Source organism: Colletes latitarsis, chromosome 1 (assembly GCF_051014445.1).
Source record: "Colletes latitarsis isolate SP2378_abdomen chromosome 1, iyColLati1, whole genome shotgun sequence".
NCBI classification, from domain to species: domain Eukaryota; kingdom Metazoa; phylum Arthropoda; class Insecta; order Hymenoptera; family Colletidae; genus Colletes; species Colletes latitarsis.
In genome coordinates this window covers 36,810,119-36,837,721 of record NC_135134.1, presented here as the reverse complement: position 1 = coordinate 36,837,721, position 27,603 = coordinate 36,810,119, and the positions used below count along the sequence as shown (strand labels likewise).

Below are 27,603 nucleotides of genomic sequence, written 5' to 3'. Positions count from 1 at the left end.
AATACTGAAATTTTTCGACGAAATTAAAAAATTTCAAATCATACTAAAAAAATTATATTTACTTACAGGGGTTAATTACAATCATTTTTGGTCATTACACATACCCTCGAAATTCTACGCACTTTCGAGAAAAAAATTCCTTACCGAAAATCTAATTAGGTGCCTAAATTTTTCGACGAAAAAAAAATTTGCAAATCATTCTGGAAAAATTATTTTCGGTTGCGGGGGTCAATTACAATCATTTTTGGTGAATAGACATAACCTCGAAATTTTTCGCATTTTCGAGAAAAAAATTCAATACGTGCGGAATTTTAAACGTTAATAACTTTTTAACGAAGCCTCCATCAACAAATTGGTATTGTTGATTTTCGTCTTATTTTGTCCTCTAGAATCCCCCATTAAAATTTTTCCCAGGGATGACCGGACACCCTGTATAGTAAAACATTGGATCATATACAACGTTCGCCACATTTTAGAAACACCCCCACAAAGCCCGAACATTAATCCCATAGAACACTTATGGGCAGAAATTAGCAGACAACTTAGTAAATATAATATCAGCTCAAAAGAAACATTAAAAACCACAATTTTGGAAATTTAGAGTAATATAAAAGAAGATATTACTGAACATTTAGTTGACAGCATGCAACGACGTTTACAAACTGTGATAAGTGCTTGTGGTGGTCCAACAAAATACTAAAACACTACATTTATTTAAAATCTCTATTTTAAATTTAGTCGTTCGAATGCTTTTGTGACGTTCATTTAGTCGATGTTACCAAGAAATGTTTCATAACTAGTGTTGATATTATCAAAGATACTTGAAATTTAATATATGTAATTATCATTCTTATATATTACCATAGAAATTAAAGTATTACGTAATTCATAATATGACTCATATTTTTTAAGCTTCAAACTTTTCAATTCAGAGCGTTCGAATACTTTCGTGACTCTCTGTACATATTTGTACTGTATATACATATACAATACATATACGTATATACACATTTGATACGGATGGATTTTTATTAAAGGTTTAATTCATATAGATTGAGTAGCTTATATACATATACTTATACGTATATACACATTTGATACGAATGGATTTTTATTAAAGGTTTAATTCATATAGATTGAGTAGCTTATACGTATAATACTTATTTTATCACGCAAGTATACTAATTGTTTTGGGCAATTGCACAACGATTGTCCGCTTTCTTTCAACTCCACGCATTGTACACACGCTGTTGATACTCTCTCTGAATTGATAAGCACGTGGTACCACGAGTTCGTTCTCCTTGCGTGTTGATAACGAAGGTTCATAGTTTCCTGGTCAATCGTTAGTCATTTCTTTGATGAATGCTGAACTGTCATATGGCAAAACCACGTGGTTCACTTCACGTCTTCCTGGAACGCGATTCTGAATCATTGAATTTTATAAATGTTTCTATTGAACTGAACGTCATGTTCAGCTGATTAAATCACGAGGCGCGAACGATTACCAGCTATTATAATAGGGTCTGATTCTTATGAAGCAGGCATATCAAACTCATCTTGTTACATCAACAGAGAGTATGTTCATTGATATAATAAATGAATAACAATTAATTGTCGATCTTAAATAATATTATGATTGAATGAATATTAATTCGAGCCTATTAAATCTAAGTAGAACAAGGTCAAGACGAGTTTAACGACCTGTCGTATGAAGCCATTTGAGGTCAAATACATACATAATAAGATGATCTTGAAAACGTGACTTGTGGAAGAGTTGAAGGTTAAAACTTTGAATAGTTTATGAACAGTATTTTTATAAGACGTACTTCTTAGATTATTGTGTTGTATTGCATTAAAATTCGGTTAAAAGCTGATCGGAGTCGTTTTAAATGTTACTGTTATCATATTGGATAAAAATACATATGAAATATTCTACTTAAAAATTGATAAAGATGAGTACATAATTACAAAGGTTACAATATTTTTCGACACATTATTTGAACTTAATTTAAGATAGTAATTATTAATAAAATATTTATCTAATTTTCTATGTAAAATTTAATTTTTTCTAGGGTTTATACAAAATGTTCTTTAGATTTTTTTTTACAAATAATGAATGCATATCAGAAAAGCCAGAAGATTACGAAAGCTAACCATCATCGATTTTTTTTAAATCTAATCAAATCTTCAGATCTATAAAACTTAAATAAAATGTTTTATTGAAACCCATTCAGCCGTTTAGATGCAATCGTGTTGACAATTATACATTCCAACATACACAAGTTAAAAAAAGATTTTTTTGTACAGTTGAAGAATGATCAAGAAGCCTTAAAACATGTTTCGTAGAATAAGAAATTTTTAAAAAATTCGTCCCGATTTAAAAAGCCAAAATTGATCTTGACCTCTCTTTATAGTATTTATATTAACAATGTTTCCATATATCCTCAAACTTTGGAGGTAATCGCATCGACTATTTTCAGAGAATAGAAATAAAATATTTTTAATCATTTAATTGCATTCTTTAGAACAAATGTATTAATAATACTGGAGAACGACTTAATGTAAAGTAATTTTTTGATGTTAGTGGAAGTAGTGGTTTCGACAAATATTTTTTATTTTTCACACGAATCCAATCCTCTACGACCTGCTCAGACTAAAACGTTTCTTTGCAATAAAGGGACGAATGTGCCTTTTGTGTCGCAGTCACTCAGACTGCATGTATTAATGTATCTTTTTTACCCTTTAAAGGTAAACGCTTGGAAGTCTCGTAAACGTTTGTCACGTCTTGCAGACACTTTCTAGTTCTACTGTAAAGCCTCCATTATCCGAACCTCTGTTATCCAAACACTATACTACGCTAATGCTCAATCATACGAAGGTTCTATTATAAAAACGGAGCATGTCATTAAAACATTTTTTTATAACGGTTTGAATTAATTTTAATTCCAACAATTTAAAACCAATCTAACAACTCTCACAATGTATAGGGCAGACCATAGAAACGACAAAGTGATGAAAGAGTGGGATTATTCGCTACAGATCAAAGTATATCATAAATGATTGTAGATTTCAGGCGATTTAAAAATCAATTAGATTAATAATTTTGTTTGTTAGAGACAGATAAGTATTGGCACTCCATTGTTTGTGTGGCTAAATTCAGTTAAATGAGTTTCACAATTTTTAAATATAAATTGAAGAGAAAACGTGAAGTTTGTCAATATTTTAATGCGTTTCTATGAAAATATTGTAGCTAGTCTTATTTTAATGTTATATCACAATTTGTCTCGCGGAACCCCAAAATTATTTCATGGTACCCCAGGGTTCCACGGAACCCTCTTTGGGAAACACTGGCCTAAACGCTTCCATCATCAACGTTAACGATAGCGTTTCTTTCTCGTGTCAATATTCCTCGGTTAAGCTATACATATACAGGGTGTTCAGCCACCTCTAGTAAAAATTTGAATGGGAGATTCTAGAGGCCAAAATAAAACGAAAATCAAGAATACCAATTTGTTGACTGAGGTTTCGTTAAAAAGATATTAACGTTTAAAGTTCCGCCCGTAGAACGGCAATCTACGAACAGCCACGTACGCGTGATAGTGGTTCTCACTCACAAAACTGCAAGGCTGTTGATACGTCAGTAGGTAGAGTTCCTCATGCTGAGTGAGAATCACTATCACGCGTACGCAGCTGTTCACAGATCGCCGTTCTACAGGCAGAACTTTAAACGTTAATAACTTTTTAACGAAGCCTCAGTCAAGAAATTGATATTTTTGATTTTAGTCTTATTTTGGTCTCTGGAATCTCCAATTACAATTTTTCCCAGGAGTGGCTTAAAAGGTGGATTAAAAATTTTAATGGGAGATTCTAGAGGCCAAAATAAAACGAAAATCAAGAATAACAATTTGTTGATGGAGGCTTCGTTAAAGAGTTATTAACAATTAAATTCAAAAATTTCAAATCGTTCTGGAAAAATTATTTTTGGTTGTAAGGATCAATTACTATCATTTTTTATGAATACACATACCTCCGAAATCCTATCCACTTTCGGGAAAAAAATTCGAGTAAGTGCTGAAAGTTTTGGGTGAAAAAAAAGATTTTCGAATCGTCTTGGAAAAATTATTTTTAGTTGCGGGGATCAATTACAAGCATTTTTGGTGAACAGACATAACCTCGAAATCTTACTCAGTTTCGAGAAAAAAATTCCTTACCGAAAATATAATTTCTGGCCAGAAATGTCTGCCCGAATTTTCATGCGAATCTTTAAAACGTAATAACTACTGAACGGATTGGACGATTTTAATGTTTAAAAAAGCAAACTACGCATATTTTAGCGGAGAATATGTACAAATCGCAAAAATATTCGAAAACTTGGTTTTTGATCCCGCAAAATGAGAAAAACCCCATAAAAATCGTCCAATTTTCAAATAGCCATAACTCCTACAATTGTGAATATATTTCAATGAAACTTTTTTCTGAAGTAGAGCTCGTGGGTACCTACAAAAAAGTATTAGACAACTTTTCTGTAGGGCGTTAAACAAAATTACTAAAAATGAAAAAGGAATTTTTAAGAAAAATCGACAGGGGGTGCCTAAATTTTTCGGCGAAATTGAAAAGTTTCAAATCATTCTGAAAAAATTATTTTCGATTGCGGGGTTCAATTACAATCATTTTTGGTGAATAAACATACCCCTGAAATCCTACCCACTTTTGAGAAAAAAATTCAAGTAGGTACTGAAATTTTTAGGCGAAATTAAAAAATTTCAAAACGTTCTGGAAAAATTATTTCCGGTTGTGGGAGTCAATTACAGTCATTTTTGGTGAATACACATACTTCCGAAATCGTACCCACTTTCTAGAAAAAAATTCGAGAAGGTATGAAATTTTTCGACGGAAAAAAAAAAGTTTCAAATCGTTTTGGAAAAATTATTTTCGATTGCGGGAGTCTATTACAATCATTTTTGGAGTATACACATACCCGCGAAATCTTGCGCATTTTCGAGAAAACAATTCAGTACGGTCAGCACTTTAAGTGTTAATAACTTTTTACCGAAGCCTCCATCAACAAATTGGTATTCTTGATTTACGTCTTATTTTAGTCTCTAGAATCCCCCATTAAAATTTTTCCCAGGGGTGGCCGAACACCCTATATATTATTTGTATTAATATGATTGTACGAACTATAATACACTCATAGTTATACAATCGATATATAGTTTTCAATTACAGATAAATAAATTGTGTTTAGCATTAAGTGCATGATTTTCAGATTAGATTGTTTATTTTAAATTATTTTTGTTATTTATGAATCTTAAAATTGATGTTTGCTTTATCAATTTTTCTAAGTTTTTACTAAGTAAATTAAATTTCTTAAAATACATTTTATGTGAGTGGCCGAACACTCTGTATATTGGAAAAAATCATTGCCTTATACAGTAAATGTATACATAATACACATGTATAAATGTATACAGAATGGTCGAATAATTTTGACCACCTTGAATATCTTCATATTCTCAGAGACACGGAAAATTTTTATTTATAAAACTTGTTTGGTACGAAAGAGGAATACCAGGAATAATTTTTGTTTAGTTTCAGGAAATTTTTTGTAGTGGAATGCTACATTCTTTTAAACATATAACACTAATAAAATCAGCATGCAGTTTTTCTAGTAGAATGCTTGATAGCATGCTAACTATTTAGACGATTTCAACAACCTCTGATGTAAACTTATTTGACGATAAATGGAGGAATAAAAAGAACGGTTTTTACAAGATAAAATGTGTACAAATTGCTATCCGTTTGCATCAATGTAACATTCTGTTAAGATATTCGAAGTGACCGCTCGAGACGTTTATCGTTTGTGCGCTTGTATATTGTTTTTGGTTGTGTAATCGATAACGGTGTGGTTGCATCTTTTTCGTTCTGTGTCATATTTATTATAAATAAACCAGTGTATATTCAAAACATTCTAATCATCAAATTGCAGAATCCCATACACTTCTTATCATTTCCGGATTGATTCTATCACATTGCATTATTGCGTTGATACATGATCATGAAATGTTCGAAAATTTTCCATTTGCTATATAATTTTTATAAATAAAGACTTTTTATATCTCTAAAAGTTACGGAGATATTCAAGGTGATCAAAGTTATTAGACCATACTATTGTACATTATATCTATATCGCAAAATTATTGATTTTATAATAATCACGTACACATATGTTACCGTCAGGTTCAAAAGGGATAAAATAGCATTGAAAATTATATTTCGACTGAAATTTCGAATTGATGTAACTCTTTATACAGGGTGTTCGGCCAACCCTGGGAAAAATTTTAATGGGAGATTCTAGAGGCCGAAATAAGACGAAAATCAAGAATACCAATTTGTTGATTGGGGCTTCGTTAAAAAGTTATTAACGTCTAAAGTTCTGCCTGCACAGTAAAGAATTTTTTCTCGAAAGTATGTAGGATTTCGGGGGTATGTCTATTCTCCAAAAATGATTGTAATTGATCCCCGTAACCGAAAATAATTTTTCCAGGACAATTTGAAATTTTTTGTTTTCGCTGAATTTAAGCAACTACATCCTGGTCGATTTTTCTTAAAAATTCGTTTTTAATTTTTAGTAATTTTATTTAACGCTTTACAGAAAAGTTGTTTAGTACTTTTTTGTAGGTACTCATGAGCTCTACTTCTCCCCAAAATTTCATTGAAATATATTCACTATTGTAGGAGTTATGGACGTTTGAAAATTGGACCATTTTTATGGGGTTTTTCTCATTTTACAGGGTCAAGGAACAATTTTTCCAATATTTTTAGAATTGCTACATATTCTTCGCCAAAATACACGTTGTTTGCGATTTGAAACATTAAAATAGTCCAATCCGTTCAGGAGTTATGATTTTTTAAAGATTCACATGAAATTTCGGGATACGATTTCTGGCCTGAAATTAGATTTTCGGTAAGGAATTTTTTTCTCGAAAATGCGTAGGATTTCGGGGGTATGTGTAATGACCAAAAATGATTGTGCTCGACTCTTGCAACCGAAAATAATTTTTTTAAAACGATTTGAAAAATTTTTCTGCCAAAAAATTTCAACACCTTCCCGATTATTTTTCTCGAAAGTGGGTAGGATTTCAGGGATATATCATTCACCAAAAATGCTTATAATTGACCCCTGAAACCAAAAATAATTTTTCCAGAACGATTTGAAATTTTTGAATTTAATTGTTAATAACTTTTTAACGAAGCCTCAATTAGGAAATTGATATTCTTGATTTTCATCTTACTTTGGCCTCTAGAATCTCCCATTAAAATTTTTCCAAGGGTGGCCGAACACCCTGTATATCGTTATCACATTTACTAATTTTAGTTGGTTTGAAAATTAAAAACAAATAATTAGAAAAGATCGATTTATATATAAATTTTAAACCAGATGAAGTATATCGTTAAATTACTTTTAAGCTATCGATAACGAGAAGAGGATACAATTTTAATCAGCAACCGACAAATAAAAATCTTGAAATCCAACAGATATCATCCGCTGATTATGTTTTATAATTCAACATAATTTACTTTTCCGCCTTCGCTTTTAATTGATCGGGAGGCTATAAAAAGTAACAAAGCGTCTTCAATGCAAATCAATACCGTTCTGCAGCTTGACGTTATTATCTTTTATTACCATTTTATTCATAAAAATCCATATTATTATTGGTAAAAAAAAATGTCTTCATAATTCAATAAATACGAATTCAAGAATCTGCACGACAATTATAAAGATGTAATTGTTATAATCCTAATCTGATTTTCTGTATTTACAATTTTTACAATCTTTTTTATAATATCTTACAAAAAAATTATACCCAGCTTCTTTTCCCAGAATTTTTTTACTCTGGTAAGCATTCTAGATATCTGTAAGCGAGACGCAAACAATATTTTATTAAATCGAGTAACAAAAAAAGCATGAAGTTAACTCAACATTTTAACCATAAGGGTGTAGCATGGTCCTTTTCTAAACAAATATTTATATGAATATTTTTTTATTATTTTTGTACGCAGATTTATTTCAAAAGTTAGGTCTTTATTCGACAGTACACCCTGTGTAAGTTAGAGATTCGGTAAAAATACTGCTTTATTAAATATAGATTATTTCTTTCATCTCTGGATGCTCGACTAACAAGTACTAAATTCCCCTAATTGTTAAGTGTGTCGCAACGGAGCAACCCCCCTCCGTGCTACAAATATCCTTTCTTTAACCATGAGAATTTTTTGTATAAATGATAAAACGAGAACTGTCCATCTACATAAAGGATGCACACGTCTAAATTTATTTTTGCCCGCGACAATTAAATCATTCGACCACCCTTTCTCTTCAGAAATAAAATCCCATCCGGAATTCAATCATTCAAAGTAACAATAAATATAAAATTATCTCTAGTGTCGTATTTCGAGCATTGCAGTTGAAAAATTACGGATGAGTACAAATATTTAAATTTATTAAAAAATGGTAAAAGAATTAAGTTACATGGCAGTAATTTGAAAGATACCCCAATGTCCAATAATTTTCGTTACATACGATATTTAATATTGAAATGAAAAAGTAAAGGTGACAAAAATTGAAAATCGAAAATACACGATTTTCTACGTTTTATTTCATACAGGGTGTTCGACCACTCCTGAGAAAAATTTTAATGGGGGATTCTAGAGGCCAAAATAAGACGAAAATCAAGAATACTAATTTGTTGATGGAGGCTTCGTTAAAAAGTTATTAATATTTAAAGTTACACCCGTACTGAATTTTTTTCTAGAAAGGGAGTAGGATTTCGGGGGTAGGTCTATTCACCAAAAATTATTGTAATTGAGCCCTACAACCGAAAATAATTTTTCCAGAACAATTTGAAATTTTTTAATTTTGTCGAAAAATTTCACATCTTCTCGAATTTTTTTCTCGAAAGTAGAAAGGATTTTGACGGTATGTCTATTCACCAAAAATGATCGTAATTAACCCCCGCAAATGAAAATAATTTTTCCAGAACGATTTGAAACTTTTTAATTTTTTCCAAAAATTTCAGCACCTACCCCCTGTCGATTTTTCTTAAAAATTCCTTTTTCATTTCTAGTAATTTTGTTTGACGCCCTACAGAAAAGTTGTGTAATACTTTTTTGTAGGTACCCATAAGCTCTACTTCAGAAAAAAGTTTCATTGAAATATATTCACAATTGTAGGAGTTATGGCTATTTGAAAATTGGACGATTTTTATGGGGTTTTTCTCATTTTGCGGGATCAAAAACCAACTTTTCGAATATTTTTGCGATTTGTACATATTCTCCGCCAAAATACGCGTAGTTTGCTTTTTTAAACATTAAAATCGTCCAATCCGTTCAGTAGTTATGACGTTTTAAAGATTCGCATGAAAATTCGGGCAGACATTTCTGGCCAGAAATTATATTTTCGGTAAGGAATTTTTTTCTCGAAACTGAGTAGGATTTCGAGGTTATGTCTGTTGACCAAAAATGCTTGCAATTGACCCCTGCAACTAAAAGTAATTTTTCCAAGACGATTCGAAAGTTTTTTTTCACCCAAAATTTTCAGCACTTACTCGAATTATTTTCTCGAAAGTGGGTAGAATTTCGGGGGTATGTGTATCCACCAAAAATGATTGTAATTGACTCCCGCAACCGAAAATACTTTTTCCAGAACAATTTGAAACTTTTCAAGGTCGTCGAAACATTTAAGCACCTACCTCCTGTCGATTTTTCTTAAAAATTCGTTTTCGATTTTTAGTAATTTTGTTTGACGCTGTATAGAAAAGTTGTCTAATACTTTTTTGTAGGCGCCCATGGGCTCTACTTCAAAAAAAAGTTTCATTCAATTATATTCACTATTGTAGAAGTTATGGCTGTTTGAAAATTGGACCATTTTTATGGGGTTTTTCTCATTTTGCGAGATCAAAAACCAAGTTTTCGAATATTTTTGCGATTTGTACATATTCTTCGCCAAAATACGCGTAGTTTGCTTTTTTAAACATTAAAATCGTCCAATCCGTTCAGGAGTTATAACGTTTTAAAGATTCGCATGAAAATTCGGGCAGACATTTCTGGTCAGAAATAATATTTTCGGTAAGGAATTTTTTTCTCGAAACTGAGTAGGATTTCGGAGTTATGTCTGTTGACCAAAAATGCTTGCAATTGACCCCTGCAACTAAAAATAATTTTTCCAAGACGATTCGAAAGTCTTTTTTTTTTATCCAAAACTTTCAACACTTACTCGAATTTTTTTCTCGAAAGTGGGTAGGATTTCGGAAGTATATCTAGTCACCAAAAATGATTGTAATTGACTCCCGCAACCGAAAATAATTTTTCCAGAGCGATTTGAAATTTCTGAATTTAATTGTTAATAACTTTTTAACGAAGCCTCCATCAACAAATTGGTATTCTTGATTTTCGTCTTATTTTTGCCTCTAGAATCCTGTATTAAAATTTTTCCCAGGGGTGGCCGAACACCCTGTATATCGATATTAAATGGACTTTGTCTCTATCTTCTCTAATAAAGTTTTGTAAAGCGTTGGAAAGTATTGCAACGTGTTGTGTTAATTTTAAGTTATAAACTTTTTGCTAAATTTCTGGGCACACCACCGATACGGGGAACGGCTGTATTGGCAAGAATGCAAGGCAGTAGGTACACTTATCGATGCCAGAAGCAGATTTCTCACGTCGTCATTTCGAGTTTGACGTTTGGCATAGAGACACGGCAGCAACGTTGAGATTTACTACTGGCATTTCGTAACCAACCGAAGTAACTCGAGTTAGAGTCGGCGATTATAAATGAAGTTCATTGTGTATGAGTTGCTACCAATTTAACAGTGGCCACGATGATCACGTGCGTATCTCGCGATCCTCTGTCTTTCCTTCCGCCAGGTCTTCTTCTTTTTCTACTTCTTTACTACCTTCATCTGAATCTTCTAAGCTTTGCTTTTTCGTCGCGCTGCACAACACAAGACTTCGAGTCGAACGACTCGTAGAAAGAATCGGGAAATAAATACAGAAGGCACGCTTATCAATTTACGTACTATTATATGCACTTCAAAGTCAAAAACAATTATCATGAAACTTTCCATTGACTATTGTACGTGCAAAGGATTAGAATAGAACTCCATTTATCTGAACAAAATTTTCGTCGATGTTCAATTTAATAAACTTCTTCTGGACTTTTATTATCTAAACTACTACTGAGTATCATGTCAGTTACATGAACAGTTATTATTTACTATGCATGAACTATGAAAAATGAAATGAACAAACACATTTTGTAAATAAGCACGTTCACTGTGTTGTCATCATTGTTGATGTATATCTCATTGTCGATTACCAAGCAGTGTTTCAAAGAAGCAGTCTCTCAATTATATAGCAGTAAAATGTATAATATAGTAAAATAATATCTTAAATCGCCAGAGAAATGTTTTTACTCTTTCTTAATTCTATAACTATAAAGAAAAAAGAATAATTCTGTAACAATAAAGAGAAAAGGTTTATGTAAATGTTATTCAGTTTGATAAATGCTACCCAAATAACCAAAAGATATTAGGTCATTCCATATGTTCGTGTCGAGTTTTGTAGTACAATTTAAAGCAATATTTTAAACATACAATGGAATTTTGTGAAAAACAGTAAATCTCTTTTCATTTGCCAATTTCCTCTCCTTCCTTTGGCAAACTATTGTAGAATCGTTATAAAACTTTGATTTTTTATTAATATATAATTTAAGGCTTTTCATCAAAACGTTGACATTTTCAAATTGTTTACCCACTAATAAGGCTGGAGATTGTTGTATTTTATTTCTTATAATGTTCGGTTTCATTATATGCTAAAAAAAATATTCATGTAATCAGGTTCAAGCACGACAGTGTGGATTCCAAACTTCGAGCTTCGACACAATATCTATTTTTTTTAAATTTCTATGAATTGTTGATATTAGTATATTTAAAATTCCAGAAATCTCCTGAACTGACAAATTTTGTTTGTTTTCTGTTAAATAACAAATTTTATCCTTGTAAATTTCAGTCAACTTATAGTACCACATCTCATTTAAAAAATCTACAGAATACCCCTTTTTTCCTATTAACAATTGTCACAATAGAATTTGTTGCATATGAAAAGATTAATCCGTCCTAGATCGTTTAATTTAAAACAAAAACCAGCTTGTAACACTTTATTTGGATCTCATAGTATATTAAAGATCGGGGATAAGTACTAAACAATTGTAAATAAAACTTAATTGTGTTCATATGCTACCACGTCACAGAAATACGATTGGAGAAATTAGGATATTTTAAAGTAAATGAACTTAAAAAATATCAGCTTATACAGGGTGTTCGGTCACCCCTGGGAAAAATTTTAATGAGAAATTCTAGAGGCTAAAATAAGACGAAAATTAAGAATACCAATTTGTTGATGGAGGCTTCGTTAAAAAGTTATTAACAATTAAATACAAAAATTTCAAATCGTTCTGGAAAAATTATTTTCGATTGAGGGAGTCAATTACAATCATTTTTGGTGACTAGATATACTTCCGAAATCCTACCCACTTTCGAGAAAAAAATTCGAGTTTTGGGTGAAAAAAAAGACTTTCGAATCGTCTTGGAAAAATTATTTTTAGTTGCGGGGATCAATTACAAGCATTTTTGGTGAACAGACATAACCTCGAAATCCTACTCAGTTTCGAGAAAAAAATTCCTTACCGAAAATATAATTTCTGGCCAGAAATGTCTGCCCGAATTTTCATGCGAATCTTGAAAACGTCATAACTTCTGAACAGATTGGACGATTTTAATGTTTAAACAAGCAAACTACACGTATTTTGGTGGAAAATATGTAGAAATTCTAAGAATATTCGAAAAGTTGGTCCTTGACCCCGCAAAATGAGAAAACCCCCATAAAAATGGTCCAATTTTCAAACAACCATAACTCTTACAATTGTGAATATATTTCAATGAAACTTTTTTCTGAAGTAGAGCTCTTGGGTACCTACAAAAAAGTATTAGACAACTTTTCTGTAGGGCGTCAAACAAAATTACTAGAAATGAAAAAGGAATTTTTAAGAATAATCAATAGGGGGTAGGTCCCTAAATTTTTCGATGAAAAAAAAATTTTTTAATTAATTCTGAAAAAATTATTTTCGGTTGCAGGGTTCAATTACAATCATTTTTGACGAATAGACATCCCCCGAAATCCTACCCACTTTCTAGAAAAAAATTCGAAAGGGTGTAAAATTTTTCGACGGAAAAAGAAAATTTCAAATCGTTTTGGAAAAATTATTTTCGGTTGCGCGGGTCAATTACAATCATTTTCGGTGAATAGACATACTCCCGAAATCCTGCGCATTTTCAAGAAAAAAATTCAGTACGGACGAAACTTTAAACGTTAATAAGCGAACACCCTGTATAACATCGTAAAATTTTTGCCCCGAAGAGAGGTTGTTACGAATGTATTATATCTCGCTTATACTTGCTTTTACAGTAAAAGTATCTATAAAATATTTTTGTTAAAAATTAAATTTAAAATCTTGTTTGATGTATTAAATTTTTGACACATAAACAGTAGTAAGTTTTCATAAAAAGAAAATTGAACGCAAGCAAAATTTCAAGTAACAGCTACCTACTTTACCATAGCTATTTCAGCCATTTTCGAATACATATTAAAAAGTTTAAGGTTAAACGTCAATTTCATTTTTTTTAAATCGTTTTTTAAGTTAAACGAAAAACGATTTAAAAAGTTTTGTAACTTTTTTTTAAGTATTTGAATTTTGGTCTTTCCTTATATTATGTTATAACTATGTTACTCAATTTTTTGTTATTTGACAATTTTAACAATATTTTAAATTAATAAAAAAAAGTCTTAAAATCTCATGAAAATTATTCTATTTCACGTCGATCACTTTTTTATAATTAATAGCTAGAAAATTAATATACATTGTAGTGTTCATATAGAATTCGGAAGGTTTTAGATTATTTTGCTAATTTCGAATTTATTCAAAAAATACACACTATCGAAGTATATAACTTTTATTTAAAATAAATTTATCTCCGAAATTATCAATTGAATAGGATTCTTTCTTATTAGGTCCTAAAGATATTAAATCCGTTATTTCATTAATTTTGTAAATATATCGAAGAGAATTAGATAAATATTATTTTGTATTCTACTTATAAAAGGCTAAATTGATTAATATAATAATTTAAAAATTTAATCAATAATAACATTACGTTGCACATTGCAATTGTGACATATATGCACATTCCATAAAATCCTGAAATGTTATTTATGGTATAAGCCTTTGTGTTATCGCATTATTTGCTCGATTTACTTGCCTGTGAGTAACAGTTCCAGTATTCTTTAAATACTTTCGCAGTATAAATTGCGATCAACTCCGACAGAAGAGTGCGTTATATCGATTGCAAGTATTTACACACACTCTAAACAAATGCGTGTTTTGCAAATTCTTTCAAGTTTAAATATTTACTCGTGGACTTTTAAAGAGTATCTAAACTGAATTTACATTTTTCTAAAATTGAAATTTGCCTAATTTAAGTAGTAATTCACACTTGTTCAAAATAATAATAGTGTAATAAATAATAATTCAGCGATAAATGTCAACGACTAAATTATCATTAACACCAAGATTCTTAGTTATCTATTGTCACGATAGAATCAGCTATCTTTATTGCCGATAAAGTGAAAAAACGTGTACACCTTGTATAAGTTATAATCTTCAAGCTTTATTTTTGTTCATAGTCTTAATAAGTATAGAACAACCTTTACGATACGCGTTAATTGTGAGATTCAAAAGTACAGATAACCAATTATATCGATTGTAGACAATATTGTAAAATTAAAAATTCTAATTCAACTGTTTTATTGTTCACTATTTCATCTACGTGTTATTGTCTTATCTTATTAAGACAGGTCTTAACTCATTAAGTCTTCATTTTTCTTTTGCTATAAATGCACGTTTCCTCTTTGTTGACATTCAAGATTAGAAACTTAAAAATTGAAGGAAGATAGCAAAACTAGAATATTAATTTAAAAATCCAACACAGTTGATTTAAATGTAGTATCTGATTTATTTATTCTTCCCTTTTACTTTCTTACATACAAGGCAGAACAGGTTTTTAATCGGAACAATTCTTTTACTGAAAAATTTTACTGTTGAAAGAAAAATTTATATTATTTTTATGTGTGTATACGTGGAAACCATTAAATTTTACATTCTCGTTTTAAGATCTGATTATATTTTGAGCAAAACTCGTCCATAGATAATGATTTTTTTATATATCAAAAATAAATAAATTTATATTTTTAAAAAATATATTTAAACAAACAAATAATCAAATAATAATTACTAAAAATAAAATTACAATAATTACGTGTATTCCACGGTGTATATTCGTTAATGTAAAATTTTTTTTAAATATTTCAAATAAATCTTGGATCAACATTTCTTCTATCGTGTCTACTAAATATAAGTTAAACGAAATTATTCGTTGCACATTTAAACGAATACTTAAAAAAACAAGTAAATTGTGTCGGAAAATATTGTGGCTAATGCGGTCTGATTGCTTACGTTTATTTTCATGAAATCACGGATAAGAGGTTTTACCGAACTGAAATGAACTGAGCCACTCAAACGTTTCGACCTAATTAAATTTGTTTAACCTATTCAAATAATCGAGCTGCTCGAACTGTTGCTCCATTGATTGTGTACTTAACTTGGTTAAATAAATTAAATATTTTTTTCAACTGGAATGTCTCAAGTTACTCGAATGCTTCGAGTTGTCGAACAACTCTTAACAACCAGTTCCCGCGATGACGAGGTGGGAAAGCCTTGCAAGGTCGTGCACTTCTTAATTTGACAGAATAATTGCGGGCTCCGCAGCGACCCCAATCGTGTATCGTTAAAAAAAAAAAAAAATCCATTTTGTTCGGTCCGAAAAGTAGTATTAATTCTTAAATCACAAGTGTCTCCTGTATTCACTGTTTGGAATGTCGTAGAAGAGCACGTTGAAAATTAATGACCGCCAATTGTAGAATAACACGAACTTGCCAATTGCAAAATAAGGAAGCAGTAAAATAGCCGCGTTTGTCCAAGAAAATTGTACACAATTCTGGTACCGTACTCGTAAATTGCTCACGGGCTAAATTCACCTCGTGAAGCTCTTAAGTCTTTTCCACGTAAAAAGCACAAACATCGCGGGACAAGCTTACTATTACCTTAATTGCATTAGTGATTAAATGAAGGGATAAAAAAGAACGTTGCGTAACTCGTTAAGTTCGCTGTTAACAACGTTTCGGAAGTTGATCTTTGTAACTGTGTATAAATTGATACCTAGATTCATAGAGTATAGAAACTATAATGCTACTGACATTTTTAAGATTTTTATAATTTAAAAGACAAATTCAAAAAAAGTATTTGTATAACATCAAGTTAATTTATGTTATAATGTAATGTACAGGGTGTTTGGCCGCCCCTAGGGAAAAATTTTAATGGAAGATTCTAGAGGTCAAAATAAGTCGAAAATCAAGAATACCAATTTGTTCATTGAGGTTTCGTTAAAAAGATATTAACAAAATTATTGTCGAAAATTATTAATGTCCCCATTCACGAATTTTTTTCTCGAAAGTGGGTAGAATTTCAGGGGTATGTGTAATGATCAAAAATGATTGTTATTGACCCCTGTAACTGAAAATAATTTTTTTAGAATGATTTGGAATTTTTTAATTTTGCCGAAAAATTTTAACACCTATTCGAATTTTTTTCTAGAAAGTGAGTAGGATTTCGAGGGTATGTCTATTGGCCAAAAATGCTTGTAATTGACTCCCGCAACTAAAAATAATTTTTTTTGTATGATTTGGAATTTTTGAATTTTGTTTAAAAATTTCAGTATCTATTCGAATTTTTTTCTCGAAAGTGTGTAGGATTTTGGGGGTATGTGTATTCACCAAAGATGATTGTAATTGACCCCTGCAACTGAAAAGAATTTTTCCAGAACGTTTGAAATTTGTTAATTTTGCCGAAAAATTTCCCGGCCATATGGAACTTTAAACGTTAATAACTTTTTAATGAAGCTTCAATCAAGAAGTAGTTATTCTTGATTTTCGTCTTATTTTGACCTATAGAATCTTCCATTAAAATTTTTCCTTAGATTGACTGAACACCCTGTACATATTTTATATCGTACATTTATAATTTCTACAAATACTTTTGCCTAAATTCCAAATAAGTTTGGTAAAAAATTGATATTCTTAATGTATGTTACTAGCATCAATAAGATTAACATATATTTTTTATATTAGACCTTGAAGTTTTTCTGAAGTAATATAATGTAGATTATCTATGATTTTCGAGAAAAAAAAATATGATAAGTTGTATGAGGTACTCGAATATCATAAGATATCATAAGATGTTGTAAATAGCAATGTATTTGACTTTATCGTTTTTCAAGTGTCACAGTATCGCTAGTTAACCAAACTGAAATATGTTTCTCCTGTTAACAGAAAACAGTCCGTTAGTCAAGCACGTAAAATGAATGCAACTAGTATTATCTGCAGATAAGATTATAGAAACGATAAAGAATATACTTATCCAAAATGTGTCAAAAATATTATTCAGGATTTGTAAGGCAGAACGACATTTTTAGACACAGATTTAGATATTATTCACTCTAAAATACTTTTTTCTCACCGATTTCCTTACATAATTTCAAATTTTAGATTTATTTGTTGTATTTTTATTCTAAGAAATATTTTTATTCCAGTCCCTTCCTTTGGCGTCGTTACAAAACTTATTTGATTTTTTATTAATATATAGTTCAACGCTTTTCATTAAAACGTTGACATTTTCTAATTGTTTACCCACTAATAAGGTTGGTGATTATTGTATTTTATTTCTTATAATGTACGGTTTCATTATATGCTAACAAGAATGTATGGATTCCAAACTTCGAGCTTTGTCACGATATCCATTTGTTTCAAATTTCTATGAATTGTTGATTTTAATATTCTTAAAACTCCAGAAATCCCCTGAACTGACAAATATTGTTTGTTTTCTATTAAATTACAAATTTTATCCACATCAGTTTCAGATTATCGAGCAGCACGAACTTTTGGGACGATCTATTACAACTCTTTTCAAACCCTGATAGAAAGAGAAATAGATTTCTCTAAAGTGTTAAATTAAAATACAGTAGAGTTCCGAATAACCGGCATATTTACCCCGATTATTCTTCGGTAAATATTACGGATTATATTTCACACAAACAAAGAAGTGACGTAGCTATTAAACAGTGACGTAGCTATTAAACAGTTGACAAATAAAGCGTAGGAATTTCATATATTTTATTTTTTATTAATAAATTGTATTGCTACATTATCCATGGTTGTGTTTATTAAGGATCAAAAACGAATTTTAAAGAAAAATAGACAGGGAGTAGGTGCAGAAATTTTTCGGCAAAATTAAAAAATTCCAAATCGTTCTAAGAAAATTATTTTCAGTTGCAGGGGTTAATAACAGTCATTTTTAGTGAACAGACATACCCCCGAAATCCTAAGCACTTTCGAGAAAAAAAATTCCTCACTGCAAATATAATTTCTGGTTAGAAATGTTTGCCCAAAATTTCATGCGAATCTTTAAAATGTCATAACTTCTGAACGGATTGGACGATTTTAATGTTTGAAAAAGCAAACGACACGTATTTTAGTGTAGAATATATAGAAATTCTAAAAATATTCGAAAAGTTGTTCCTTGACCTCCGAAAATGAGAAAAACCCCATAAAAATGATCCAATTTTCAAACAGCCATAACTCCTACAATAGTGAATATAATTGAATGAAACTTTTTTTTGAAGTAGAGCCCATGGGCGCCTACAAAAAAGTATTAGACAACTTTTATATACGGCGTCAAACAAAATTACTAAAAATCGAAAACGAATTTTTAAGAAAAATCGACAGGGGGTAGGTGCCTAAATTTTTTGGTGAAAAAAAAAATTTTAAATCGTTCTAAAAAAATTAGTTTTAGCTAGGAGGGTCAATTACAATCATTTTTGGTGAACAGACATATCCCCAAAATCTTACACACTTTCGAGAAAAAAATTCGAATAGATACTGAAATTTTTAGACGAAATTAAAGAATTCCAAATCGTTCTAAAAAAATTATTTTTAGTTGCAGGGGTCAATAACAATTATTTTTGGTGAATAGACATATCTCCGAACTCCTACGCACTTTCGAGAAAAAAATTCTTTACCGAAGATATATTGTTTGGCAAGAAATGTTTCTTCGAAATTTCATACACATGTTTAAAACATCATAACTTCTGAACAGATTGAAGGATTTTAATGTTTCACAATGCACACAACGCACATTTTGATAAAGAATATACAGAAATTCCAAGAATATTCGAAAAGTTGTTCTTTAACCCAGCATAGTAAGAAAAACACTTTAAAAATGCTCTAATTTCCAAACGACCATAACTTCTACAATAGTCAATGGATTTCGTTGGAATTTAGTTTCGAAGTAGAGCTCATGAATACTTACAAAAAAGTATTAAGCAACGTACCCATGCAGCGTCAAAAAAATTTATTAAAAATGAGACAAATTTTTAAGAAAAATTGACAAGGGAGTAGGTGCCTTTCGACGAAATTAAAAAATTTCAAATCATATTGAAAAAATTATTCTTGGTTACGGGGGTCAATTACAATAATTTTTGGTGAATACACATACCCTCAAAATCTTACACACTTTCGAGAAAAAAATTCGGATAGGTGTTGAAATATTTAGACGAAATTAAAAAATTCCAAATCGTTCTAAAAAAATTATTTTTAGTTGCAGGGTTCAATAACAATAATTTTTGGTGAACAGACATACCCCCGAATTCCTACGCACTTTCGACAAAAAAATTCTTAACCGAAGATATATTGTTTGGCAAGGAATGTTCTTCGAAATTTCATACGTATGTTTAAAACATCATAACTTCTGAACGGATTGAAGGATTTTAATGTTTCACAATGCACACAACGCACATTTTGATAAAGAATATGCAAAAATTCCAAGAATATTCGAAAAGTTGTTCTTTAACCCGCAAAGTAAGAAAGACACTTTAAAAATGCTCTAATTTCCAAACGACCATAACTCCTACAATAGTCAATGGATTTCGTTGGAATTTAGTTTCGAAGTAGAGCTCATGGATACTTACAAAAAAGTATTAAGCAACGTACCCATGCAGCGTCAAAGAAATTTATTAAAAATGAGACAAATTTTTAAGAAAAAGTGACAAGGGAGTAGGTGCCTTTCGATGAAATTAAAAAATTTCAAATCATATAGAAAAAATTATTCTTGGTTACGGAGGTCAATTACAATCATTTTTGGTGAATACACATACCCTCAAAATCCTACACACTTTCGAGAAATAAATTCAGATAGATGTTGAAATATTTAGGCGAAATTAAAAAATTTCAAATCATACTAAAAAAATTATATATAGTTGCAGGGGTCAATTACAAGCATTTTTGGCCAATAGACATACCCTTGAAATCCTACCTACTTTCTAGAAAAAAATTCGGATAGGTGTTGAAATTTTTCGGCAAAATTAAAAAATTCCAAATCGTTCTAAAAAAATTATTTTTAGTTGCAGGGTTCAATAACAATAATTTTTGGTGAACAGACATACCCCCGAATTCCTACGCATTTTCGACAAAAAAATTCTTTACCGAAAATATAATGTGTGGCCAGAAATGTTTCTGTAATTTAATTTTCTATCTCACTGTTGCCAGTGACACAAAAATGGTAATGAAAAATGGCCGAGAAAATACATTGTACGTAAGGTCTACTCGTATACCTCGTTTTTGATTACATTTCTATTTTATTACGTCATATTTGGGTATAGTCCAATTATCCAGCATATTTGATTTTTCGGCATTGCTCCAGTTCCGAGTATGCCGGATAACCGAAATTTTAGTATGTTGTCTAAACTGATTATCGATAACAGTAATGCATTATTTTGATCTTAGAATACACCGCAAGCGCCGAAGCAGTACCATTCGCCGTATGGGTGCCTGGGTTGACGATCGTTTCGCGGAGGAGGAGGCGGTCCCGATTGACCAGGGCCCGAGAAGAAGGAAGACTTCGTGCATCCTGGGCCACGTTTGCAATGGTGGCGGTCCGGGTGCTATTTATCAGCCTTCAAAGAACTTTAAATCGTCCACGTTGTCAGCGTCGCTGTTGCCGTTACGCCGTCAGTTCACCAGACAGCTGTACGAGTGGCCGTGCTTACCGTTGTTCAAGTCAAGGACGAAACTAGACCGGTTCCGGATCGGTTCATACGTCGTGGTCATTCGTGCGTTTTAACTTTTTTGTAGCGGTGCGTGCGTGTTCAAGTGCCGCGGAAATACAGAAGAGAGAAACAGAGCAAAGAGAGGAACAAGAAATAACGAATCTCGTTCTTGTCAGAGTAAACGAAAGTCACGTATTCTTAAATCGAATTAAGAGAAAACGAACCGGTGAAGTTAAATGTCGTCGCGTTGCTTTTCAGACGATCGCGCCTAAACAGCAGGCTCCTCCTTATTATTGGTACGATCATCATGGCCGAGTGGGCCAAGTTCAACGGTGAGGAGAAGCTGACCCCATTGAACGAGACGATAAAAACGGAAAGTATCAGAGGGGACGATAATGCCGCCGAGCTGCATGGCGATTTGAAGAACGGCGAGATCGTCTCGAGGAAAGGCGACGAAGAGTATTTGATCGAGAGGAAGCGCCCGTTCGGGCACAAAACTCCGCAGGAGACACCGCGTAGAACGGAACCATGGAAAGGCATCGACACAAGTTCGGTGGAATTAAATTTCGCGAAGGACGCCTCGTGGCTCAGAAAGAAATCCAATCAAATCGGCATCCTAGCGGAGGAGCAATCGAACGCGTTGTGCGACGAGAGTTACGAAAATGACGCGGCCAGCGAGAGGTCGGAGGACGAAGAGAAGCAGAACTGTTTGGAGAAAATAACGTACAGCAACTACGATGTGCCTGGTTCGAGAATACGACAAGATGCGAGACAAGAGTTGAAAGAAGTCTCGCAGAACTCGGTGAAAAGGTTGGACAGCCTGTACAAGGAGGATATCCCTGCCTCGAAGATAGGTAAAAGCCATTCCACGGAGAGGAACTTGATCTTTGGTTCTCCCGCGAGAATTTTGTCGTCGAAGAATCGCTCGCTGTCCACGAGCAGCACCGAGAAGTTCGTTAATGGAAAATCGCCGAGAGAGGACAAACAACAGCATCATGTACAATTTAATAAAGATTCGAAGAAGCAATACTCCCGCGAAGACAGATCGAAAACGAGCCCTCCGATCACCACGTTGACCAGCAGCAGCAGAAGCAGCAGCAGAAGCAGCAGCAGTTCCGAGGATAATACTAGTTTCGGACAACTATGCGAACCAACGCCGCCCGATGGAGGTTGGGGATGGGTGGTGGTGGCAGCCTCTTTTATGGTTAACCTCATAGCGGACGGTATCACGTTTTCTTTCGGCGTGATTTACGTCGAATTTTTAAACTATTTCGGCGAAGGGAAGTCCAAGACTGCTTGGATAGGTAGCCTGTTCATGGCGATGCCGTTGCTGTCGGGTCCGGTGGCTAGCTTTCTGACGGACAGGTACGGTTGTCGACGAGTCTCTATAGCAGGAAGCATCCTAGCCACCACGGGCTTCGTGATAAGCTCTTACGCCAGCTCGATGGAAGTTTTGGTATTCACTTTCGGCATTCTCTCTGGTTTTGGTTTGTCCCTCTGCTTCGTAGCGGCCGTCGTCATCGTTGCTTACTACTTCGACAAGAAGAGATCCTTCGCGACAGGCCTGTCCGTGTGCGGAAGCGGCATCGGGACGTTTATTTTTGCACCTGTCACGCAATATCTGCTCGCCGAGTACGGCTGGCGGGGCACGACCTTAATTCTGGCTGGTCTGTTCTTGAATTTAGCCGTATGCGGATGTCTGATGAGAGATCTGGAATGGACTACCACGCGAGCAAAAGCGAAAACCGAGGAGAGACGGAAAAACCGCGAGAAGAAGAGAACCAGGATACAAAGTTCCAGCGTCGACACGATATCCGCGAACAATTCGCTCAACACCCTCGCGATCATGGAGAATCTTCGTCTTCAGGAGGAGGAGGACGGGGAAAAGTTGTTCTCCAGTCTGGTGAGCCTACCGACTTTTGTTAAAAACGGCGAGAAAGTCCCTTTGGAGGTGTTAGAAATGTTGAGCACCCGGAAAAATGTTTATAACGTCTTGTTGCAAAATTATCCCAGCCTTGTTATATCGTCGAGAAGCTTGAGCGATTCCGGTGCACTCGCCGATCAGCTCAACACGCCGTTGGCGAGATTCGTGCCTACGCCGAGTTCACTGTCGGAGCTGAAGGATGAAGAGAACAAGGACAAGGTCTCGGCAAATGACGATCAAACTCTTCAGCAGCAGGCGGACGCCGCGTGGCGTTTGTGGTTGAGAAAGATCAATTTCGATTCCACTTTAAGAAGGTCCAGCACCCTCGAGCACACGAGGAGAATGCCTACTGCTTATCTGAAGGACATCAGAATGCATAGGCACAGCCTTACCTACAGAGGTGCCATGTTACATATACACCGATACCGTCTAAGGGCCTCCAGTTGTCCCGATATTTATAGAAACTCGATGACCACCATAGCGAAAACGAAGCTCGTTTGGTATGCCGGTCTTTGGGAGTTCTGGGACCTCGTCGTGGATATGCTCGACTTCTCTTACTTCGCCGATTCGCGTTTCTTATTATTCGCTATCAGTAATTTTCTCCTGCACACGTGGTACGACGTGCCTTACGTCTACCTCACGGATAACGCTATCGAGATGGGGTTCAGCGAGACTGACGCTTCGATCCTGATATCGGTGATCGGGATTACCAACATGGGCGGCGAGGTAAGAATCAGTTTCACGTAATATCGTTTCACTTTTCGAACTTTCTACTTTGAATTCCCCTTTGCAGACTTTGGCCACTTCACCCGTAGAAACTTTCTAGCGAATACAAATTACAGTCGATCCTTGGTAATTCGAATCTCAAGAAAAGAAAAGAAATCTTCGAACTGTACAGACTTCGTTTTATCGGAGCTTCGACAAAATGAAATTTAAGGGGGAATTCTCGTGTAACAGCGTTAAAATCAAAGTTTCCTTTTTAATTTTTTTCGTAAAGAATTAAAAGTTCTTCTGTACTAGACTTTTAGGAACATGAAGAATGACCCTTACACTGTATGAAAATATTTTGAATCTATTTTAAACAAAAGATATGGAAAATTTAAACAACTATGGCATTTTGAAGAAAAAATTTGTATACCAAAAAAAAATTTTTGTCTTACAACATCGGATAGGGTTAAAGGTTTACCTACTATTTAATACAAGATAATAAAAAGTGGACTAAAAAAAATATTTTAAAGTCTACTACAATAGAACTTTTACGAGAAAAATTAAAAAAGTAAACTTTAATTTTAATGCTGTTACGTGAGAATCTCCCCTTAGTGGAGAAAAATTCGAATTATAGAGGGTTGCTGAGTTAAAACTACAAAAAAAAAGTTACAGAAGTGATTTTAATAAAAGTAGAGATGAAGTGATGACTTGTCTGGTTAATAAATAATTCGAATTATAAGAGGCTTACATTTCGAATTACAGAGGTTTTCATAGCGGAACGGAAAGAAACGAACAAAATCTTCGTTTTAAAGAGATTTTCGATTTATCGAGGTTCGATTGTATTAAATATACAAGGTGTTTGGCCACCCCTGGGAAAAATTTTAATGAGAGATTCTAGAGGTCAAAATAAAACGAAAATCAAGAATATCAATTTGTTGATGGAGGTTTCGTTAAAAAGTTATAATAATTAAATGCAAAAATTTCAAATCAATAATAAATATATCAATAAAAATAATAAAATGATCAATATGTTCTTAATATGTAATCTAAGCCTAAAGGGACCGTAGATAAATATCAAAGGGTGTGCGAACTTGCATATAGAAATATTAAATATTAATTTTCGTTGCACACATTATGCCTAAAAATATCAGCTTTATCTTTTCGATACTTTGAAATTACGATAGCTATCGGACTAAAATAAATCATTCGATTCAATGTCCCGAACTCACCATTATGTTTTGCACAGAGAAATTACAATTATTCTTAGCTAAACTATACCGATAAAATTACATAGCAAAGACAAAGCTGAAATCCAAAATTATGCGAATGCCTGGGAGCACTACAGAACTCTTTTAAAGGAGTATTGCTGTCTAGGCTGTCATTTCTTCGGTCTTTGTGATTTTTTTTTAACGACAGGTAGGTTGTTTTGTAGTGACATTTTGCAGATATATTTATTTGTCTTATAGGTATGTATAGTATTTTTTTAATCAATAAATATTAAAAATTGATGATATGATATTTCAAGCTTACATGATATTTCAAGATCTAGCTAACCGATCGACTTCAAATTTGGAGAGAATATTCAGCAGTCACGCCTTTATAGCTGGAGCTAGAGATTTAAACAAATATTGAGTTTTACTATTTTTTTTTGATACGCTAAAGACAAAAGAACGATTAACAAATAGAAATTCGAAACTTAAAGCGTCACCATTTCTTTATTTATCAGGATTTTGACTTCTCCCTAGTTCCTACTATAACTACAACCTTCCTTATGAAGATACTTTAACCCCCTCTGTTTCAAATTATCTGGAATCCTGGAAGCCATTGGAACACCTTTTCCAAAAGAGCCATTAATTAAGAAGTTATAATTCCCACGATTTTTAATATTTTTCCATAAAAAAAATATTGTACATGCTTATAAGATGAATAAATATGTCTACAAAATCTCAGTACAAAACAGCTTATCTATCATTAAAAAAAAAATCACAAAAAGGGCCGTGAAATTGACAGTCTAGACAGCAATACCTCCTTAACTAAAGGTGAGTCGAAACCTAAAATATTAAAATGTCATTGAAGTCTGTGTTAGGTAGTTCATCGATAAGTTTACCTTGAATCATTTTAAATAATAACGTAGTATAATTGCTCTTTTTAAATAAATTATTTAAATGATAATTGTAATAGTGAAAGTATAATAACTGCAGGGACGTTAACCTTAAAATCTGGCGATAGGAACGCGTATTATGCTTCGTGTTGCTTAATGTTGGGCTGTCACGTCGTCGACATGTCGATAATTCCAAATATCGATGTTCATTGTTCAACGAGTTCTCTCCTTCATACCATTACTTTGTTCCTTTATGTGTTCCAATATTAGTTCGCCTCGCTGGTATTTATCGGCCACCAAAGAATGGTTATTTCCACATGCTGGTTCACGGAGGCATCATTTTCAAAAGGGACGCTCGTCGGTGTAAATAAAATTTCTAAAAATTTTAATGCCGGAGCTGCTTTGATATTTCTCAAGTCTATCGATTATCCGTATTTAAGTCGAATCTGCTAGTAGCATTATGCAGTAATCGATAGGTATCTTTCATCTAAAATTGTACGTTCCTACAGGGTGAACCGTTCGATCTAATCACGAATATTTCCGTCCGTTCGTTACATGAAAAAATATCTCAGGAAGAAATTACTTTTCTTCTTTTAACAACCAAATATTACTCGCTTAAATTTCACTTTTAGATAGTGTATGTTTTCTTTAACCCCTTGCCATACAATGACGTGTCTGACTCGTGACAAGTTCTTGATGTCAAGTTTCACAATTACGAGGCCACTCACTCGTCATCAAGCCTTGTAAATTAAAATCAACACATTTTTACATTCACGAGGTATTCGTAAAACAATTCTATTTTTTTTCGCGGCCATTCCTTGCACGAACAAATTTAAACAAAATTAAATAGTAGAAGTTTGAAAAATCATGAAGAAATATCTCAAGAAGAATTACTTCTCTTCTTTCATTTTTTCATTTTTAGTGTCTATGTTTTCTTAAACGATACCATTAATTTTTGAAAATCTAGTGTTATTACTACGAGGTGGCCCACAGATAAAGAAGATTAATAATTCGAAAACAAAAAGAGATAACTTTATGCTTCACTTTCTAAAGTACAAAGAAAACAATTTTTTTAACTACAGATTACGCAGTAAAATAACTTAGATGTTATTCTTTCAATTTCAACAATTATGGCTTCTTTAAATTACGGTTTTGGTCTGGAATTCTAGCAAAAAAAATATGTTGCGAATCTAGTAATTCCTTCACCAAAGTTTCACATAAGTTTCAGAAATCTTCTGAGTGCACTGGAGATATGTGTACTAATTTGCATTAACCAGTATTGTGTTAACATTTTGTTCCACCTTCACCAAAGCAAATGTTCCTCCAAAAGATTATTATAACCTACAGCATTGAGCGTCATATTAAAAACAATCACTTCATATGTTTCTTTCGAAGAGAATGCACGACTTACAAGTAGTTTTGCTGGATGTAAAAGTTTAACAGGTTGTGCTGTTCTTCACGAGCAGTTAAATTTTATCAATTCTTCGATGCGAAAAACTCTTACATCTGTTGGATATTGCAAACATCTTTGCTGTTGAAACAAA

At 32.8% G+C, this 27,603-nt stretch overlaps 1 protein-coding gene across 5 annotated transcripts in view; it reads left to right on the top strand.

The window, feature by feature from the left end:
• LOC143343345 (monocarboxylate transporter 9) overlaps positions 1 to 27,603 on the top strand; it is a 47,678-nt gene that overhangs the window by 11,541 nt on the left and 8,534 nt on the right. For 4 of the 5 annotated variants that reach the window (XM_076768165.1, XM_076768157.1, XM_076768193.1 and 1 more), the window contains one exon: positions 21,064 to 23,976. In XM_076768165.1, coding sequence (XP_076624280.1) covers positions 21,634 to 23,976 — 2,343 coding nt within the window. In that variant the 5' untranslated portion in view covers positions 21,064 to 21,633. The remainder of the gene's footprint in view (positions 1 to 21,063; positions 23,977 to 27,603) is intronic. The other variant, XM_076768175.1, reaches the window with a different exon arrangement.